This window comes from Triticum dicoccoides, chromosome 2B (genome assembly GCF_002162155.2).
Source record: "Triticum dicoccoides isolate Atlit2015 ecotype Zavitan chromosome 2B, WEW_v2.0, whole genome shotgun sequence".
NCBI classification, from domain to species: domain Eukaryota; kingdom Viridiplantae; phylum Streptophyta; class Magnoliopsida; order Poales; family Poaceae; genus Triticum; species Triticum dicoccoides.
This window is the reverse complement of record NC_041383.1, coordinates 598,756,684-598,771,062: the sequence shown is the minus strand read 5'-3', so window position 1 is coordinate 598,771,062 and position 14,379 is coordinate 598,756,684. Positions and strand designations below refer to the sequence as shown.

General features: G+C 41.1%; 1 protein-coding gene across 2 annotated transcripts; it reads left to right on the top strand.

The window, feature by feature from the left end:
* The first annotated feature begins 2,525 nt into the window (after positions 1-2,525).
* Positions 2,526-10,352, top strand: LOC119365096 (dol-P-Man:Man(7)GlcNAc(2)-PP-Dol alpha-1,6-mannosyltransferase-like). 2 transcript variants are annotated; one of them, XM_037630696.1, is made up of 20 exons: positions 2,526-2,637; positions 2,767-2,852; positions 3,580-3,621; positions 3,741-3,786; positions 4,004-4,090; positions 4,205-4,260; positions 5,382-5,499; positions 5,597-5,655; positions 5,973-6,044; positions 6,492-6,555; positions 6,649-6,752; positions 7,163-7,234; positions 7,553-7,639; positions 7,731-7,798; positions 7,979-8,047; positions 8,127-8,209; positions 8,437-8,527; positions 9,343-9,408; positions 9,671-9,764; positions 9,916-10,352. In XM_037630696.1, the coding sequence occupies exons 1-20, from the start codon at positions 2,583-2,585 to the stop codon at positions 9,994-9,996; spliced, it is 1,500 nt and encodes a 499-aa protein (XP_037486593.1). In that variant the 5' UTR covers positions 2,526-2,582; the 3' UTR covers positions 9,997-10,352. The 2 variants fall into 2 exon arrangements, 1 of the variants encoding a protein (XP_037486593.1); XR_005175313.1 differs by having other exon boundaries at positions 2,583-2,637; positions 9,314-9,408; positions 9,916-9,962.
* Positions 10,353-14,379: the final 4,027 nt, after the last annotated feature.

Sequence of the window (14,379 nt, the reverse complement as noted above, 5' to 3'; positions counted from 1 at the left end):
TCCAATTTTTTCTATCACATTTTACTATTTCAATATCACATTTTTTTATAATTCGTAAACTTCTTATAAAATCACAAACAATCTTTGAGTTCGTGAACTTTTTCGAAAACACAAACAACTTTTCAATTTTATTGTTTTTTAATCTGAGAACATTTTTTAAAATTCATGAACATTTTTCACGCCCGCGAACAATTTCTTTGAAAGTTGTGAACATTTTTCCAAACTAATGTTTTTTGTGATGTTCCTGAAAATTTTATGAATTTGTAAACTGTTTGTTGAAATTTGTAAAGAAAATTCAAACCCGCATTTTTTTTGAAATAAGTGAACATCTTTTATACTTTCTGAATATATTTTTTAATTCTCGAATATGTTTTTAAACACATGAACATTTTAGAGCTTATGGACATTTTTAAAAATTCACCAATATTTTTTGAAATTGTGAACATGTCTTGAATGCATGAATATTTTCAAATAAATAAATAAACCCACAAACAGTTTTGAATTCGTGAACATTCAACTCATGAATATTTTTTTAATTCAAGATGTTTTAAATTCACGAACTTTTTTAAAATTCAGAACATTTTGTAGAAACAAAAATAAAAAAATAAAAAAAGAAAAAAGGGGCGGCCTACCCCCATATGGGCTGACCCAAAAGCGTGTACTGGGGCGCTTCACTTTCCACCGCACAGGTCGCTGAATAGGGGCTCCTTCTCTGTTCTAACTTTCTGGCTAAGGCATTGAATAGCGAAATCATAATTAAAGGTTACCCCTTTCAAAGGTCACGCCCACCTTCATATGTTGCGATAAGTGTGTCATTCATTGCAACCTGTGAGTTTTTTTTTATATATAGGTTCGTTTATTCAAAAATGTTTTATCTCTTAAATCATGCGTCAAAATCGCAAACCATTTTCGCCGTTGGATTTCTTGCATCAAGATCTTCAATACTAGATCCCATGTTGATAGATTTTGATGAACTTTCTTTCATGAAAAAAAGCCAGAAAAACTTGCAGAAAAAACCCCGAGCCGGAAGCATGTTACTCCCCATTTTTTTTCCTTTCCAAGATACACAAGTGTGCCTCTCGCGGAAGCAAATTTATGCCTCCATGCGATGCAAATTTATGCCTCTCACGAAAATAAATCTGTGCCTCCAAGAGAAGCAAATATGTGCCTCTCGCGGTCTTAGAGGCACAACTGTGTGCCTCTCACGGAAGCAAGAGTGTGCCTCCACAAGAAGCAAACATGTGCCTCTCGCGATAGAAAAAAACATGTTTGTTCTCTTTCCTAGAGATCCGCGCCTTCCGGGAGAAGCTAATCTATGTCTCTCACAAGAGAAAAAAACAATTCTTTTTCCTTTTCGAAAGGAACAACAGTGCATTTTTCCACGCTTTCTTGTCCAAAACCTAAGGAAAACCCGAAAAAACAAAAAGCCAAAGAAACCGAAAAAACCCAATCTAAAACCTGAAAATGCGTACAGAAATATGGAGAAACAAAATCTCCAGGGAGCTTCTATCTCTCACACCAAAAGTGACACTTGGGGCCCCCCCGCAAGGATATCTCAGTTAGTTCTATTTTTTTAGCAAAACCCTTAGTTTTTTTTAGTCACAACCCTCAATTTAGTTGTTCTCATTGAATAGGAAGCTCTTTGTACATGCTAGATGGTGCCCCACGCGTTGCTGCGAAAATCTTATTAAAAAATACATACATAGTTGCTTAAAAAATCTAAAACTAATGAAAAGCAAATGAAAGCTTAAAAAGGATGAAAATATGAAGTATGTAAAAGGATAAAAATGAAATCCAAATAAAATAATACCATTTCTAACAAAAATGTGAAAGATGACATACATATATATGTTGCAGTCGCCCTACACATATAATATTAATATAAAATGTAACCAAACAAATAACTTATAACTTACACGCCTGAATTGATGATGTGGCAGCGCAACATGCATAGAGTAATGCGGGAAAAAATTAATTTATACTCCCTCCGTTCCTAAATATTTGTCTTTCTAGACATTTCAAGTGAACTATCACATACGGATGTATGTAGACATATTTTAGAGTATAGATTCACTTATTTTGCTCCGTATGTAGTCATTTGTTGAAACATCTAGAAAGACAAATATTTAGGAACGAAGGGAGTAATTTGTATGTATGGCTTGCTTATGTGACAAGCTTGCATGGCTAGGATGGGTGGTAGCATATACTATCGATATAAAATCTAATCAAACAAATAACTTGTGAATAACATATATGAATTGATGATGTGGCAGCGCTACATGCATAGAGTAATGCAGAAAATAATAATTTATGATTTGCACATATGAATTGCTTATGTGACAAGCTTGCATGGCTAGAAAAAATAGATACTGGGTTGTAGCTATTAAGAATAGATGATATCAGCCCAGTGTCAAGACATTGCTGGGCCGTTCGCATTTACTGGGCTGCAATAGGGATAGCCACGGCCACTAGTTAGCCCGAAACCACTCTAAGAAAAAGATTAACCCAAGGCCCCGGACCGGCGAAGCGGTTTGACTCGACCGGAACACCAAAGGTACGAACCCAACTCGCCGGCCACCGAGATGGCTCCACCGCCGCCCGCCCCTACGCCGGCGGCGAGGCTACTGAGGGAGTACGGTGAGTCGCTTCGCTTCGGCGCTCTCCGTCCCTTGCTTGATTTCTGGCTCGCGAAGCTTCTACTAGAACTTAGGGTTCTGCTGCTGTGGAGGACTTTGGGGATCTGATGCGTCGGGAGCTCGCTTGCAGGGTGGGACCTGATGCTCGGATCGATCGCTGCGTTCTACGCCGTCATGGTGCCTTACACCAAGGTGGAGGAGAGCTTCAATGTGCAGGTTCGTGTTTGGGCTTCCTCCCTGCTTGAATAGTTCAAACTGCCCAGCTTGTAGTGTCACATGTGCAATTTACATGATGGGAAGGGTGTTTCCTCATGATAATTTGGGTGCCATCATGTAGGAATGCCTACGGATTTACATCACAACTTTCCCCTTAGGCGTGGTAGTTCATTTGCAAGCATTTTGCTGTTCAGAACCTGTTATTGCTTGTCTTCTGGACGCTGTTGAAGCATAGGAACGCCGTTGTCTTAGATGGGGCTGCTCCGTCGGCAATAGTAGTATTACGGAAGATAGAGGCGGAGGGAAGAGCATGGAGAATGGCTGGATTATTTAGAGGCAACTACGATCGATTCTTCGCGGCAGTGGCCAGGCACACCGATGTGAGCGGTACCTAGAGTAGTATCTTGTGGATGTATGTGGGACCGCTAGCGCGTTGTAAAACCTTGTAATTCGTGGACGGGCTGTCTTCGCCCTTTTTCTCCCTATTAATGCATGATACACACACTCTGTATTCTAGGGAAAAAAAGAATATGTTTTATTCAGTAATTTTCATCATACAGTGAAATCGAACGAGCTTCCCTTTGAATATCAATTTTGGTATTAGTCAAGTCTTGGATTTCTCCCCTTCAATTTGTTAAGTTTTAATTAACTGTATTTCTTATGCTTGCACTCGTACTGTCAGTAGTTCCAACTGCTTCAGCTAACGTTTGAGTCATTTATTCTCTAGGCCATGCATGATATTCTGTACCACAATCATCACATCGAGAAGGTAACTTTAGCTGCTAATTTCCCTCCAGTTTCTCTTTTCTCAATGATGTTGTTAGTTAATTACATTTAGATGTTTGTTTGTCGATTTATGTAATATTTTTTTTCTCCAATTTGCTGCAGGATGACCATTTAGAGTTTCCTGGCGTTGTTCCTCGGACATTTATAGGTAATAATCAAGCGGCCATGAAATCCTTGATTTGCACAGCATGATGCAGTATTCTTATAAACAACCAACTGATGCCTGGTTCAAGCCTAGCACGTGAGAACAGAGAAGTAATTGATCAAACCTAGATAGAAGTAAACTAGTAAACACGATTTACCGTGCATGCTTGTGTCAACAAAGAAGCACGAGACATTAATATGATCTGCTGTCTGTTTTTCAGGAGCATTGATAATAGCTATTCTCTCGTCGCCTGCGGTTCTCATAATGCGTGTATTCCATGTTCCAAAGATTTATAGTCTTCTAGCAGGTGATTATCAATTTATCATGAGCTTAAAACATGATTCAAGATTATGTTGTTTGGTTATGACTTCCTGGTTAACATAGATTTGACAGATTGATGTTTTTTCTGTTTGCTTTTTAGTCCGATTAGTATTGGGCTATGCTATCCTGACGACTTTGAGACTTTTCCGAGTTGAGGTATGTTCTCTTTTCATTTTTCCTTCTGTCCCACTGAATGTTGTCAATTTGAGTTTTTTTGGTCGATGTTCAAGCCAACTCATGGGTAAGGAACCAAAATTGGAAAATGATTCTTGCTTATGGTGTTGCGAGAAAGCACGGAGATGATAATGTGATTTGAATGGGGAAGAGAATCCTGGTTCTTTGGCTGTTTAAACTATAAAGTGGTTACAGTTATAATCGAGCAACCAAAGTGGTTACAATTAAAGATTGAAAAAAAAAGGGCAACCTGGTGCATGTAGCTCCCGCTTGCGCAGGGTCCAGGGAAGGGTCCGACCACTTTGGGTCTATAGTACGCAGCCTTTCCCTACATTTCTGTAAGAGGCTGTTTCCAGGACTTGAACCCATGACCTCATGGTCACAAGGCAGCAGCTTTACCACTGCGCCAAGGCTCCCCTTCACACAATTAAAGATTGAATCGATCTAATTCATTTTGTCCTTCCGTAATTAAACTTTTCTTCCCAAACTTACCTTTTAACTCCTTATTAAGCCGTGACATAGTGGGCAAGATATTCTTAGTCCCAGTATTCTGCAGCTAGCATTGGATTTAGCTCTATTCCGTAAGCATGGCGAGACTTAAGCTGCCGGCTAAATGGCAGGCCCCATATACACACTTGTCAAATTTGGATTTGTCATTGCAGTAGATCCTTAATACCATGGTCCAAATTAAAAGACTCGCTTTTAGTGGAAGAATACCTGAAGTGAATGGTTCTCTTTTTGTACAGCGAGCATATGTATGCTGGTCTTGATTGAAATCCTACCTTTTCTTGCTTGGTTTGAGCAGATATATTTTCAAACTGTACTTATGAACCAGCTCAAATTCCACAGGCTAAGTTTCTTCTAACCATGCAAAACAGAACTTAGTTGCCATCCGAGACTTCTTCAGAAACTTTGAAGTGCTACTTATCGTCATGAATCACTGTATCCACGATGTCTGTTTGGCCTGTATTGCTTTTCCTCAACTGTTCTATGTCCATCTTGAATAACTCTTCATTGGATTTCTCTTGTATAATAATGAGCATGCGCTGTTGCCCCTGTCCTTGGCAAAATCATGATTTGCTTGAATCGTTTTTGACAAGCAGGTCAAAAGAAAGTTTGGTCGCCATGTTGAAGCATTCTTTGTGGTACTAACTGCTATCCAGTTTCACGTTTTATTTTACTCAACTCGGCCTCTTCCAAATATATTAGCATTGGCTTTAGGTGGGCAAATTACCGTTGCTGCTTTCTAATATCGCAATACCATTAATCTACTTAAGAGATTGTAGTATTCATAACTCATGTGCTTTCTGTCATGCAGTTAACTTGGCATACTCGTTCTGGTTCAAGGGAAATTATCTACGCACATTACAGGCACTGGTATGCCTTCTTTGGTGCCATCACCTTAGCTTCATTCGTTGTTATCTATGTGCTGTTTTAACATTTATTTACAGATTACAGGAAGAAAATGTCAATTACCAATTAATCATATACAACTACGTCTCGAAATTTACATAATGTGCATGAAAATATTAAGTACGGCAAATGTGGAGTTCTGGACATTATGATATAATTTTTAGTTCTTACTCTGGGTTCAGTAAAATTTTACTCAATAAAAATATTTCTTCTTACTCACTTCGCAGCAGCATATGTTGCATTTCTATCAAACTGTGTGTAATTTTCCGTTTTGCTTGCAGATTGTTGCAGCCGTTGTTTTTAGATGTGATATGATTCTACTTCTTGGTACAATAGGGGTTGCACTTTTGCTGGTGAGTGTATAGCTTATCAGACTCTATTTTCTTTGAACACTTGCATGCCAATTGTATTTCTCTCTATTATACTAGTTTAGTGCAGTACCAATTTTTACGTATTACTTGGTTGCTTGTTTGACTTGAGTTCCAAGTAGCTTTTCTCATGCAGACATATTGCTGCAAGGTTCAGTTCAGTTGATCTTTTTGTTACATCAACTTTGTGTTTCTGTAGTGAATTAGTTAAACTTGTGTCAAGGGTGATAACATGTGAGGTTGAAGGTGTGGCGCACTAGACTATTATGAAATGATACTCTTTGAAAGCTATAATAACCTTTCATAATCATGTTCTTATTTACTTATTTGCATTTGGATAATGTACATACTATTGTTGTAATAATTATTTGTGTGAAGTCAGAGCTGCAGACTGAGGTACACTAAGATTTAAATTTGACAATGCCATGACAGAGCAGATCTTTTTCTCTAATGGAAGCCATAAAGTGTTGCATAAGCACTGCTCTTTTATGCATTGGTATGTTTCTCTATACTGCCGTGCGTTTTGAAACTAATTTTCACGTGAATGTTGTGTATGAAACCTTGATTCGCTTTGGGGAATCTCTTTCAGGTTTCACGGTACTGGTTGACTCGATAATGTGGCAGAGAATCCTGTGGCCAGAATTTGAAGTTTTCTGGTTTAATTCAGTTCTGAACCGAAGTTCAGAATGGGGTGTATCCTTTATGCTTTTTTTGTGTGTGAAATTGCAGTTTATTTCTCTTTTGATAAAAAAATACATGTTGAGGCCTCTATGCAAAAAAATTCTCTAATACTCAGCAGTGCACTTTGGAACGTACCATCCTTTGTCTTATGAACCAGAAATTTCTTTCTTTCCCTCCCAGTTATACAAGCTTGTTGTCCTTTTTCATTAACTTTGTGGAAACTTTTGATATGCACAGAACCTTCCATTTTACCTATGTATGCATGTGCATAAGAGGAGGAAGCATATACATATTTGTTGGATTTCAAGAGTTATCCTCTTCTTGTTTCTTGATTCGTATAGGAGGACCTCTGTAATATCCAAATGACAGTTGTGATTCGTGAAGGACCTACCTCTGTTCTCCATAACTATTATATTATTCAGACACATTCGATCCATTGGTACTTCACCTCAGCACTTCCGCGCTCCATGCTTGTAGCCTATCCTCTTTGCTTGGTAAGATAGCTTGGCTATAACAAATACATGTGATCCACTGGTTTATTTTGTGTCCATTTCATCATGTTTGTAGTATGTATAACAATTAAATTACAATTAGATCAACATAGTCATAGTTAGTTAATGTGTTGCCTCTAAAATGTTAATTAACATGCCACTTCTACATGAACTTTATGTGTAAGATATTACCATGTTTTGAATCAGCTAATGGTTTTATTGTGATGTACGTTTTGAGTGAGTAGTTAAGGCATTGTTGGTTATTTAGTGATGCTCACAAACAGGCAAGTTATCTTATCAGGCCTTCCTTTTTAATATCAGGTTGGTGCTCTTCTTGATAGGAGGATAGTGCCATACGTGCTTCCAGTCACCTTATTTGTTGTACTCTATTCGAAACTTCCACATAAGGTTATTCTTAATGTCTGGATACTACTTTTATTTTTATGTCTGTAGAACATTAAGCTAATCTTGCATATAATATCCTCTATTTATATTCCAGGAGCTTCGTTTCATAATTGCCGCAGTTCCCATGCTTAATGTGTCTGCTTCTCTGGCCGCAAACAGATTGTGAGCATGACCTACGTTATCTACTTCGTACCATTTTAACAGTGTGACAAATGCATGATAGCAACAATGGCTTCCTTTGTATACCTGCCTTTTGTCACCTTCCATATTATGTTGTTCCGTCTTATATTCTTGGTTTTGCGTTTTTGTGGACATTTTATGCATTTTTTCATTTTTTTTCAGATATAATAACAGAAAGAAAAGTGGTTGGAATTTCCTTTATGTTCTCATGCTTGGTGCCTTTCTTGTCAGGTAGACTAATGATTGTAACATGTTGATATTTGAAGTAACATAGTATATATTACTAAAAACTAACATATAAATCTTTTAGTCTTGGATACTCTGCTGTGAGTTTCATGGCCTCCTACAGCAATTATCCTGGTGGCCATGCTCTGAAGGCTCTACATGAAGCAGGTGAGCTCTACCAAATTCTTTTTAATATATGTTCCATCATCATTCTGTTATATATGCAGAAACTACAAACATAGGTTACCTGTACTTTACTCTGAATCAGAAGTACCAAATGACAAAATGAGCAGCTATCTAATATTGTATGCTACTATTTTAGCATTGGTGCTTTGACAATTGGTGACCTTCATTGACACCAGTTTCTATTCAACTTTGCGTTCCTCTTCTGCCAGATTCTTCTATGAAGGAAAAAATGGTCCACATTGATGTCTTAACCGCGATGAGTGGGGTTTCTCGTTTCTGCGAAAATGAATACCCTTGGAGGTACGTTACTACCTACAGAAGCACAAAATTTATTGTGAAATGTTGAATCATGATATCTCTTTGCTATTCCCTGGTCGACATAAAAATGTTTCTCTTTTACCAACTACTCTTTCACTTCTTTTAGCAAAAGTATACTTATGAATGCCACCATATATACTACTCCCTCCGTAAACTAATATAAGAGTGTTTAGATCACTATTTTAGTAATCTAAACGCTCTTATATTAGTTTACAGAGGGAGTACATCACGTGCTATATTACCTTGTATGCTCTGATGCTTTGTTCCAGTAGTCCTTTATGTACATTCTTGGCATCTGGCTGGATCCTAGCTGGACTCCAGTTATAATCATGTTCTTCTATCGAGAAGAGTTTACAACCATGTTCTAACTATGTGGCACATAAAGTGCCGTACACAGACAAGAAGTTACATACCTTTAAATAGTAACTTAAACGATACCAATCTGGTCTCTAACTCTAATCTTGTCTCTTTCCTACTTAAATAACTCACTTGCTACTTGAATAATACTCTATGTCTATTTGAGTGTTACCTAATCCTATATCCCTGCACATAACACAAGAATTGTTAGTGTTTCTGTCCCAGCGTCCTCTCTGTAGGACCAAGTGCCACCGGAGAACAATGTAGAATCATTAACCCATCAGTTGATTAACATTAGTTCTATTTTCACATTGCACAAAGGTTGATACTGTCCTTTGTTCTGATTTTTGTTAACTTTGCTTACACCGTTAGCGAGCTTCCGTTGTTTTACATCTGAATTCTTGCGCTTAGACGTGGACGCCCATTTTGCTCAATGTCAGATACTCGAAGGAAGAGGACATTTCCATTGAAGAATATCAGAACAGAAATTTCACCTATCTACTGAAGTGAGTACAAGTAGTTTGTATCTTCAATCTGCTCGTTTTTTTTTGTCATCCTCTCTTGTTCGAAATGGAAACCAAGAATCGCATGAACGACTGCTAAGTGGTCCTTGGAAACTCATGGGGTGCACTTCGAATATGCGAGAAGAGGCAACAAATCACCCAAAGAAGAAAAAAAAAACGTATCCCCCTTTTTACATGGGATTGGTTAATGAGAATCTCACGTCGTGATGCTTTGTCTCTCTTTTCTGTTGGACATATCGAACAGTGAGCACCGCTACGTTAGTGGCTACGAGTGCTTGTTTGGCGTGGACGGATTCTCCAGAGCCAGAATTCAACCCCGGTTTCCACCACTTTCCCTGGTACGCTACCATCAGTCTCTTCCTCAGCACACACTCATCGTCTCGCCTGACAGCTCTTTCCCCCCGGCCGTATGCCGTGTCCGGTCGAAGCATTTATGCTCTTATTATCTGTCGCTAACCCGGGCCAGCAAATTTACTACTGCTGCTGCAGGTGAAAGTGCCGAAAGTGTTCGCACATGGGAACACGGGAGATCCCGGTATTCTCTCGCTAGATTGGCCCGGCTGCCCCTGAGAGCGGCGAGGCGACGGTGCCCAGATCTCTGTCGCGGGACCACCGACTAGTACAAACAGTTGGAGATGCGGAAGCGTGCGTGGCTCCAGCTCCAGGTGGAGAGCTCCTTCCAGTCTATATACTCTGGAAGGTACAGTCCCAGGCGTGCCATGTTTGTAAGGTTAATACTATTAGAACGTCGCAGTCCGGAGCCAGAAAAATCGAGGATCCATCTATCTATGTGTGTACAACGAGTTTTGGCCTGTGCCTCTGTGGCATCGCTGTCCTTATCTGGTTCTCCAGTAGACAGATAAAGGAACAGGAGACGACGTGACGGTGTCTGTAGGGAGGGAAGGTATTTTATCCGCGGTGCATCAGTGCGGGTGCTGTGTGTCTCCTAGTCGATGACACGTCCGCTGCCTAAAGTCTCCATGTGCCGCCAATCGTGTGCGGCCAAACCGCGGATTGCTCGCGGACAACCCCACGCTCGCGAGTTGGCACTTTGGCACGGGCTCGGGCTGGACCGGCCGGGCGCACGCTGCCGCGGCAGCAGGGCCGGGATGGTCCGCCGCTGGCTGGTTCACCGTCGCCGCTGCTGCTCGCCTGTTCCCGAGGGAGCGAGCGTCGCACGCTGCCGCGCGTGGCGCGCCTGCCCGTGCTCTGGCAAGGGGCAGCGTCTGCCTGTCTGTAGGCACGATCTCGGTAGATCCTGATCCTGACACCACGTCCAGGTCGGAAGGATCGCTTTGCTTCGTGTCTCCTCCTTCCTTCCGCGGCTGCACCTGCCCCTGGCACGCACGCCTGCATCTGCATGTCCACTGACGGGTCAGTCACCATGCAACCCTGTCGGTCGGTCAGTCAGACCTCTCCTCGTCTTCGGCCGCGCTGCCGCTGCATTTGAGGCGGACCACGCCAGGACTCGAGTGCCTACGGCCGTGCATTTAACAACGCCGGGCCGGATCGGGTCGGATCGGCTGGCTAGCGATGCACTCAAATCGCCCTTGGAAATCGAGCCCTTGCCTCTCGCCATCGTCGTCGTCGTCATTGCTTCAGGACTAAGGAAGTCATGGTCGTCGTTGTCCAGGGTATTGTACTAGGACAAGGTCATGGTCATCGCCTCATCGGCCGACGGGGCATAGGGCAAAGAAGCACCGAGTAAAGGCGATCAGCGCAGGTACGACCTCGCCGGTTGCCCTGGTGCGGCCCTACCTGCTCCGTCGTTGCATCCCTTTCATTCAATTCTCTGGGCACCATTTTATTTCATTATTCGGGCGCCTGGTCGGTGGCCATTTGTTTAGCCAAGCCTAACTGTCTGTATTATTGTTCCCCTCAATCTGATCTAATCCAATCCTAGAGGCTAGAGTAGAGTAATTCAGCGGCTCCAGTTGCTGCCGTCCGGGGCGAGCCAACCGAACCTATGAGGACACTGTGTGTGATGCCACCCACATCCACACGCACGGCACAGAGAAGAGAGAGAGGGCGGTGATGAGAGTGATGTTCGAGCCCGAACCACCACCGGTGGCTGTAAAAGGCCATCTACTGATCCATCTCGGCCTTTTTTTTATACGAGTTGCTTGCTTTGTGGCGTAGGTGTATGGCATATACGGTAACTCCACTTGTGTTAGGTACTAGTACCGGGTAGTACTGCTGCTCGAGTTTAGGTCGAGAAGAGGTGCGCACAACGCAAGTGGAGGAGTACACAATACGAACCCCCACGCTTCCCACCTCCGCCCGGATCGACCACGACGTCGTACGTCCGCAGACAGCGATGAAACGGAACCAAATATACGTCGAAAATGAAAGAAACGGAGCCAAACCCACAGCTGCGGACATGATGCCGAGTGACACATAAACTAGGGGAGGTTGGAAGTCTAATCAGCAACATCTCACATCTCACATCTCGTGGCAGGCCCCCCACCGGCCCTGGGCCCCACGGCGCGGGCCGCCGACTTTCTCGGAGCAGGACTTTTCCCTTATTTTCAGTATTTTTTCAAGCTCTCCACCATGTTCTTAGAAAAGAAAGAGCTCTGTCTGTTTTATCATTCACGCATCGCATGTAAGTAAATCTTTTCATACTTAAACCATATTTGAACCATACTCGTATACGTATTCTCAAAACCATACTTGAACCATAACCGTTTAATATCATTTTCAGCCCAACCAAAACTAAAACCATTATTTTTTCTACCCAAACCAATTTAAACCCAATACATAACCATGGATTTAAACCCAATACATAACTATGGGTTTGACTCAATGTACATCTGATTACACAAATTGACATGTTAAGAAGTAAATGAGATAGAACAAACATAAGTGCATCTACAACAGTTTGGGAACAAAGTTATCCTTGAGATACAGTCGGCAGACAGCAAGAGGCAAAAGGCAATGGCCACGACCGAAAAGCTCACTAATAAGTGTATTAAACCCAATTCCTTAGCCAAAGCACAAGCAGACATGTCTGATTTGCATGTGGTGTTTCCCCAAAACACAGAATTACAAAGTGCATTGCAGCGTGCACGCGGATCAAAACTACTCATTGTTGGTGCGTCGTTTGTTATTGCACATAACCAATGCCCAGAAACTGGTTTAAACCCATAGTTTATAGCCGCTCATAACCAAACTATTTAAACCCATAACCAACTATACCCAAACTAGTTTCTCCACATACCCAAACCAAAACCAAACTAAAAAAGGCTCGGCCCAATAAAACCTGAACTAATCAAATCCAAAGTAAAAACCGAACCATTTCATCCGGTTTTTGAATAACCATTCCCAGGTTTACATGTAACCATGTGTTTGCCCAGTTGCTCTTCCTATCGGTATTAAAATGTGATTGCTCAGTTCTGCGAAGTAATGAATCCGGATCACAAGAGGTTGAGCGCTGCTCTTCTTTGAATTGGCCGGCTGACGAGGGGTCCTATGTGTCATAATTTGTCCGTGGCGAGATGGGCATAGATGAGATCCAGAGTCGGCAAGGTTGAACAGGTCGATGGCAACAGCCCGCGTTTGACCTGAGCGCCAGCATCACCACACCATAACCGGTGCCCCCCATGTCTAAGGAATCACACATTGACTAATCACCAGGAGCAATAGAGTAATGCCCATCGATTTGGAAGCCCGTCAGCAGCAGCAACCGTTTTTTGCATACTTCGTTTATTCCCAGTTGACATACCACGAGGAATGTTCCTTATGCGGAGGTCATATTTCGTAGGCCCGATTATAAAAAAAGAAAGAGCAAACTCTACTTTAAATATTGTACTCCTACTTGTGACAACAAGTATTCGATTTAAGAAATTGTCACCAACATACTACCTTGTTACCAAACTTACTGGTACAATGCACCTCACTTATTGCATCAATTTTTTTCTTTGAGTAAAAGACAATGTACCTATTAACTAACTTTTTCTTATCCCGCAAAAAAACTAACTTTTTCTATGAAAATATCAAATGCCATATATTAAGTAGCACAAAACCTTATAAAAAACTCTTATACAAAATTCAAAATACATCCAAATCCTTGAAAGCACATATGATCTTTATCAATCTAAATCCATAGTCACCTCAATGTCCCTTCAGTCGTCTCCATAGATTATAATAGACATACACCGTATGATCTCGTAAATTCCCAATCTTCAATATAACATGAACAAGATTTAATCCATAAAGAAACTCATAACCAGAGATACATCATATAATTCAACACATAATCAATGCCCAAGATCACAATCATGGTGCAATTCATATGATCAAAAAAGAGAGATTGGTAACACATATCTATTGTTTACAAACTCCAAGCCTAGAGGGTGGATGATATTCTCAAGCTTCATGCACTAGCCAACACAATAAAAAATGCAAACTGATGAAAAGGGATAGGCAATCCATATATACACTTCAAGACCCCCTCTCACATGTGACGCGGAAGTGAATGCGTGACTAGACTCACAGGTATGGCTCAAGAGGCATATACGCCGACACAGAGGGGGCAACATCAATTTTTGGATAAATTGCGAAAGCCAGGACTTGAACTCAAGACCTTAGGCTCCAATGCCATATTAACCTTCATGCACTAGCCAGCGCAACCAAAAGTCTGAACTTATGAAAAGGGCACATGTGAAGTTTTATTTACGTTACCGAACTTATCATTGGTGCAGAAAACATGTATCTCCGAAACGACTCCAACGTATCTATAATTTTTGCATGTTTTATGACTATTATCCGTCCAAAGATTGTTGAGATTTTTATGGATGATTTCTCCATCTACGGAACTTCTTTTGGTGATTGCTTAAACAACCTTGATCGAGTTTTGCAAAGATGTGAAGAAACTAATCTTGTCTTGAATTGGAAGAAGTGCCACTTTATGGTTAATGAAGGTATTGTCTTGGGGCATAAAATCTTCAAAAG